Below are 6881 nucleotides of genomic sequence, written 5' to 3' on the forward strand. Positions count from 1 at the left end.
TGACCTTTGGTAACACATATGCAAACGCCTTTTTCAAAAAGCCAATGGTCAAGAAGTCCATTTCAGAGAAATACCTCCTTTTAGGAAGCCATTTTTTTTAAGGTATATTTTTAATTTTACTAATTTGTCCATGTACTTTTCATAGATTGACAAGATTGTCCTTTATTCTCTCTTATTCTTTCGTTCTTCCATCACCGCCATCACCACAGCCACCTTCCACCACCACCACCACCACCACCTTCAATTCACCCGAGCCTTTGATTAATCAGCCGTTCAATTAAAGTGCCCTGTGCTCTATTGTTGGAACTTTCAGATTTAGTAAGTTCCCAAAATGGTTTAAAACCAATTCATTCAAGATTTTTCACAATCAAAATTCCTAGTCATGAAACCATAATATTTGAACCCTAATTTGGTGAGTGCATGTAGTGAATAGTGAATTGTATCTTTACCTTTGTACCATTGGCTTTGAGGATTACAGTTCTGCCCTTAATTGAAGTTTTATTTCCGATTCAGCCCTTAGAAAAGAGGTAACTAACTTGACACTAATTAACTCTGAAAAATCTAATTAAGCTAGCAATAAGAATAGACGGTACAGATTCACGAAATATGCTAATCTAAGTCCTATTGATCCAACACTTCTAAAATATCACAAAAAGGCCTATGATTGACAACAGAGCTAGGAAGTATATATACAGACTAAGAAGCATGGACATGGACATGGGACACAGACATGATACGACACAGATACACTACATCAAACTTCAAAAATGTAGGACACGGACACGGCTAATGTAGATATAAATTTCATTTATAGATCTATTAAGGTGCTATTTGATAACTCAATTCAGTGCTTAATTCTGAACAATTTCAATGCTTATCCAATTAAGCGCGTTTGATTACGCAATTTGAATACCACAGAAAATGGTAGGCGCCACTTAAAATGGGGTAAAATTTTAAGTGACAAGAACATCACTTATCATGAACACTGAAAATTCAAAAAGATACCAAAAAATATTTACTTTTTAATTACCACTTAAAAACATCTGCACTTAAAATTTGGCTCTTAAAATTTCTAGTACTCTAAGACAATTATAGAATATTAAATAATATAATATTCCATTAAATAATTTATAATTTCCATACTAAAGGTACATAATTTAGAAATTGAAGCTATTTGAATATGAAAAAGAATATATTATATTATATATGATATTACTATCCTATCTTGTCATTATAGTTGCGTTTTTTTTTTTATTTTTTATTTTTATTGCATACTTTCACATATGTTTAATGTCAATTTTTAAGGAAAAGGAGGTTGGACACTTTGATGTACGTGCATAATGTTGTTTCTAAGACTGTTATGTGTTTGTTTTATAGAGACAAAGACCGAGGGATGTGTTGGACAAGTGTTCGGAATGTGTTAACCAATTGTTTGAGATGTGTCGGTCAAGTATCTGAAATAATAAAAATTAATTTAAAATTATGGACACAACTATGAATTGTCGGAAATGTGTCGAGAAGTGTCCATAAAGTGTTGGTATCCAACACGGTATCGGGCACGGACACGGCACTTCATAGAAGTGTATGTGCTTCTTAATATACACAGATCGCTCACACACATAATTATATGTAACTTGGTGCTAGGTAAAGAATAGCTTGCTTTCTAAATGGTAAATTCCATGAGAGTCCTTTAGTTAAATCTTTCAAGCTGCATTGTCATTTTTCTGGAAATTCCATTGTCAATTTAGGGTCTGCTTGGTTCAGTTTTCTATTTTCTGAGAACTGAATATAAAAAAATCATAAAAAATCTGTTTAATTGAGAGATTGTGAGTGTGTTACCTTTTTTTTTTTTTTTTTTGGTTGTGAAAAGTAAGTATTCATTAAAGAGTGCCCACACGGGGGACACGACCCAGAACAACTGTACAAAAAAAGCTATGGCCTTAAGCTATCCACAAAAGACAAAAGAATCTATATAGATTTACAGTTTGACCCCTGAACCCAAAAGAATAGTGAACCAAGCTTAGAAAATCTAACAAACCCAAGGAGACTCCATTCCATCAATGGATCTCCTATTACACTCCTTCCACAAGGCCCACCAAAGAAAAAGAGGGACGATACTCCACGCACCTCTAACTTGGGGTTGAACTGAGCACCCTCCCCAAGCATCAATCAAGCTCAATTTGGATTGTTGCATGACCCACTGGATCCCAGAAATGACACACAACATTTCCCACCCATCTGGGCCATCCTAGCTCTGGGGGAGTGAATATTCTCCCCAGAGCTGTTGTCCAAGCAAAAAAAGGCCACCTTTAGGGGGGTTTTCGAGCGCCAGATTCCTTTTCACCAAAAGAATATCCCCTGAACCTCCATCAAATAGCAATATAAAGATCGTACCTCAAATCCCCAATTTAAAAGGGCCTGTTTTAAAAGAACTGTCTTTTATAGTTTTCTGTTTTCCGAGTTATTGAGATCTGTTTTATGAAAACTGAACAAAACAGGCACTTAGGCACCGAATGCATTTGTGGCCATAGATTTTAGAGCCTAAGCAAAGGTTTCCCTGACTGCTCTTGACACTGATATCCTTAATGATTATTGGCCTTTGTCTATGACATTCAAATATCATACTTAGGCCATCCACTTAGGAGGACTGATGAGCAAAACCATATTTCTCCATTGTCTTTTCTTTCATAATTTCTGGGTGTAAGTTTTCTTGTTCTTGCATACAGAATCAGCCTGCTTTAGAAAAGGACCGGTATAAGATTCGTCAAGCATTCATAGCTGCTCCTGGGAATTCCCTCATTGTTGCTGATTACGGACAGGCAAGTAACCTTTGCCATTTACCTATAAGTAGTTCTTTTTGATTTTGCAAGCCTCATCATCATCTACTATTTTGTTTTGATGGAGATATATATTCATATTTCAGCTGGAACTTAGGATTCTTGCTCATCTTGCCAACTGTAAGAGCATGTTGGATGCTTTTAAAGCTGGTGGAGATTTCCATTCAAGGACTGCAATGAATATGTATCCCCATATTTGTGAAGCTGTTGAACAAAAGCAAGTGCTTCTCGAGTGGCATCCTCAACCTGGTGAAGATAAACCCCCAGTTCCTCTATTGAAAGTAATCTATGAAGTCTTCTTAGTTATTATTTTAAAAAATATCTATTATATAGTATTGTTTTATTAACTATATTAATTTGAAAGACTTACTATTGGTAGGTTTTTGATTTGCATCTCAACATGTTCTTAGCTAAGTGTGCTAATACTTGTGCCGAACACGCTGCACAGTGACATGTGTTTAGAATATGTCTCGTCACTTATTAGACATGACTTAACTAGCATATCTAATAATATATGTTTCTTACATAGTTGTATGTAAAATTCTTACATCTGTACATTATTGCTTTAAAATTTTAGTTGTGTTCCTACATTGAACACTCCATGTTAGACAACCAAAAAAAAAAAAAAAAATGCTACTTGTGTCCATGTGTGCTTGGTTGGGTTTGGGGATGTAACAAATTTGATGTTTAAATACGTATCTGCATCCAACACACACACCCAAGTCTATGTAATATGAGTTTGGTGGGGAAAAGCATAGGCACTTTAAAGTTTGCAATAGTTGAATCTTCAACCATAGATAGAAATCCAGAGCCACTCACACTTACGAAAACAAGCAACCCAACTATGAAGCAAATAAAATTATAAGACACAAGACTTCTGACTCAAAAACTAAATATGCCAGAGCCACAGGAACTTGAAAGATCTTCAAAAGAGGCCCTTGGAACAATAATAATCAGTTCTAAAAGTGGTAAAAAATATATGCTTAAGCTGTGATGAATGTGGGTTGGAAATAGAGTTCTTCTCGGGTGCAGATTTTTCAGTCAGCTCTCACAACTTTAATAAAAATGTCCACGAATCACTCTAGGGAAGTTCGAATTGCGCATCTTTAGTTTTTGTTAGACAGTAGACTCATAGAACTTTTCCGCCGTATAAGTTAAATTTTCTTTTTCCTCCACAATTGAGTTTGGTTTGACCAACAAGTTGATCCAAAGATGCATTCTGCACCTTCTGTCAAATTGAACCCCTTTGATTCCAAGTTTATGGAACTACAGGTTTGCTATCTGGAAATTGCAAGCGATGGTCCAGCATCCACAAATTATTGCTATGGGTTGCTGATACAAACATGTTACTTCTTTATTTATTTATTTATTTATTTTTATGCTTTCCAGGATGCTTTTGCTTCTGAAAGAAGGAAAGCTAAGATGCTGAATTTTTCCATTGCATATGGAAAAACTCCAATGGGGCTTGCTCGGGATTGGAAGGTATCGTTGCATCAATAAACCTAAAGTAAGAAGTGAAGTTCTTTATTTCACTGGAAATAATGTAATTCACTATGACATGGGGGATCACCTTCCATATTCCCAGGTTTCTGTGAAGGAAGCAAAGGAAACTGTTGATCTCTGGTACAGGGAGAGAGGTGAAGTGCTGAGATGGCAGGAAAAACATAAAGAAGAAGCTCGCAAGTATAACCGTGTTCACACATTGCTGGGACGGGCTCGCACATTCCCTTTAATGACTCATGCTTCTCCCTCTCAAAAAGGTCATATTGAACGAGCTGCTATTAATGCCCCAGTGCAGGTTGTTTTCTTCTTCTTATTCTTTTGCCCTAGAATGGACTCAAACATTCTTTTCCTTTTTCTCTCTCTCTCTCTCAAGATTATTACATTTTGATTTAGATTAATGCATCAGGGTAGTGCTGCTGATGTTGCTATGTGTGCCATGTTAGAAATTTCAAAGAATGCACATTTGAAGGAGCTTGGATGGAAGCTGCTTTTACAGGTTACGTTTGCTTGGTCTAACCTCATCACCCCCTCACCACCCCCAGCGCCTGCCCCCCCCCCCCCCCCCCCCCCCCCACACCAACAATTCCGCAACAAGCACAGAAACATGCACTCTCTTTCTTTGTCTCGACACACACAAATTGTTTCAGATCTATTTGTACTTTGTTTATCATTTGTCCTTATTTATTTTTTTAAATTGGGTATGTTTTTTTAGCAGTCTTTCTTTTCATGCATTTCAACATTCTTGTCTTGGATTTCATTTGATTCTCAATTTATGAAATTGCAAAATCTTAGTTATATAGGCTGTGTGCTTATTCAAGATGGCTGGATTCTTTGTTATCCTTGTAGTTGTTCTGTTTACTTAATTTTCGCCTTCAGATAAATTGTGGAAGCAATTTATCCAGGCTTCGTCTTCTCTATATTCAATCTCTAGATAGCTACAAATATATTGCTGCCATCCTTTATCAGAACGTCTCCTCCACTTCTTTGATGGTAACATTAAAATGAATATGCTGTCCAACCTAATTCTAATGCGTTCCATACTGAATCGTTCACAGCTACCCCACAACTCACTCTCTTTATAATGTCATGACACTAACTATTTCAATATAACTTGAACCAAGGATTTGAAGAGAGTTGAATCTGATGACGAAGGGTATTTTTTTTTGACTCTTCAGAACCCTTTTGGCAGCAAGAATTAAAACAATTTTCTGTGTTTCTGTATTCTCTTGAAACATGAAGCCTATTTAGAAGTGATATTGAGATTGCTCTAGGTAAACATAGAATGAGTTTGTTGCAACTTATCCATAGTGGTGTTGCTCAGTAATTACTGAATTTTTTTTTTTCTTTGGAGAACAGGTTCACGATGAAGTAATCTTGGAAGGGCCAACTGAGTCGGCTGAGCTTGCCAAGGCCATAGTTGTTGAGTGCATGTCCAACCCCTTCGACGGCAAGAATATCCTCAAAGTGGATCTATCTGTTGATGCCAAATGTGCTAAAGACTGGTATTCTGCCAAGTAGTTGATGGGTTGCATTGGCAAAACAAATTGGATCTTGGTGGAGAACCCCCTATTCTGAGTCCTTGCTCCTTGGGGACGGGATTCTTCCATGTCACCATTCCGAGTCCGACAAGGGCATTTGCCTCTTGGAAGGTTTTGACACCAGAGTACAGTCGTGTAATCACGTTGGTGTAAAATTAATCACCATATTTGACAGTAAGGAAGCCACAGTTCACCAGGGTTGGAACCTACAGGGGCTTGGTTTGCTGTATGTTGAAGATTTTTGCCATTTTAATGTTCATTTGACACTGAATTTGTTATTCAAGCAAGAGATGAAGGCTCAACTGTTAGCATCTTTTTCCTGAAATTTTTCCTGTAATTTTGAGGAACACTTGATCATTCTTTGGAAAAATTAACATGCTCGGATGTCTTTAATGCACTCCACTGTGTTTTTTTTTTTTTTTTTTTTTTCTGTTGGTAAATCAATTTTTTATTTATTTATTTTTTATTACTATTTTTTTTTTTTTTTTTTCTTTTTGTTTTCCCCCCTAAAGAATGTAGGATATCAACTGCCAACTTCAGTTTAATTGCTGCTGCTATATGACACATTAATTCTGCTTACCACAGCAAAACTGTTTGGTCAATTAATCACTTTAGCAGTGAGGAAACCCTGCATATTTTAAGGTATGTCAATTCATTGCTTGTAATTTTGTTGAACAGAACTAAAATGTTAAGTTGACGTGTATTGTGTCTCTTAAGAGATTTTAATATGCGGTGAATTCCAAATCTGAACATCAAATTTCATCAATATACAGAATTCCCATTGTGTTAGGCTCTTAAGCTAGTTTGTGTTGTGGGAAGTCCGCAAAAGGAAAATAGACCGTCTCCCAAATTACAGGCTGAACTAATCGGAATCTTGAGTGAGTTCAAAGATTTAGTATCTAGGATTAATTCGACAGGTCGCGGCGGATGAAATCAAGAAGCTTGTGCTGAGTTTTAACCTGAATAAAGCCCTCAGTCCGGACGGATTCCACAAAACAATCAC

General features: G+C 36.5%; 1 protein-coding gene across 4 annotated transcripts in view; it reads left to right on the top strand.

Annotated features, from left to right (window-relative positions):
* Positions 1-6275, top strand: part of LOC132311063 (DNA polymerase I B, chloroplastic/mitochondrial-like) — a 29775-nt gene extending 23500 nt beyond the window's left edge. For 2 of the 4 annotated variants that reach the window (XM_059808774.1, XM_059808776.1), the window contains 6 exons: positions 2727-2819; positions 2924-3118; positions 4227-4319; positions 4423-4635; positions 4747-4836; positions 5697-6275. In XM_059808774.1, the coding sequence (XP_059664757.1) occupies positions 2727-2819; positions 2924-3118; positions 4227-4319; positions 4423-4635; positions 4747-4836; positions 5697-5858 (846 nt within the window). In that variant the 3' untranslated portion in view covers positions 5859-6275. Of the gene's footprint in view, positions 1-2726; positions 2820-2923; positions 3119-4226; positions 4345-4422; positions 4636-4733; positions 4840-5696 lie in introns of those variants that run through there. The other 2 variants (XM_059808777.1, XM_059808778.1) reach the window with 2 other exon arrangements.
* The last annotated feature ends 606 nt before the right edge of the window (positions 6276-6881 follow it).

The sequence above is a fragment of the Cornus florida genome, unplaced genomic scaffold (genome assembly GCF_030987335.1).
Source record: "Cornus florida cultivar Cherokee Brave unplaced genomic scaffold, ASM3098733v1 CherokeeBrave_3.0.0_Hap2_Chr06, whole genome shotgun sequence".
Taxonomy (NCBI): Eukaryota; Viridiplantae; Streptophyta; class Magnoliopsida; order Cornales; family Cornaceae; genus Cornus; species Cornus florida.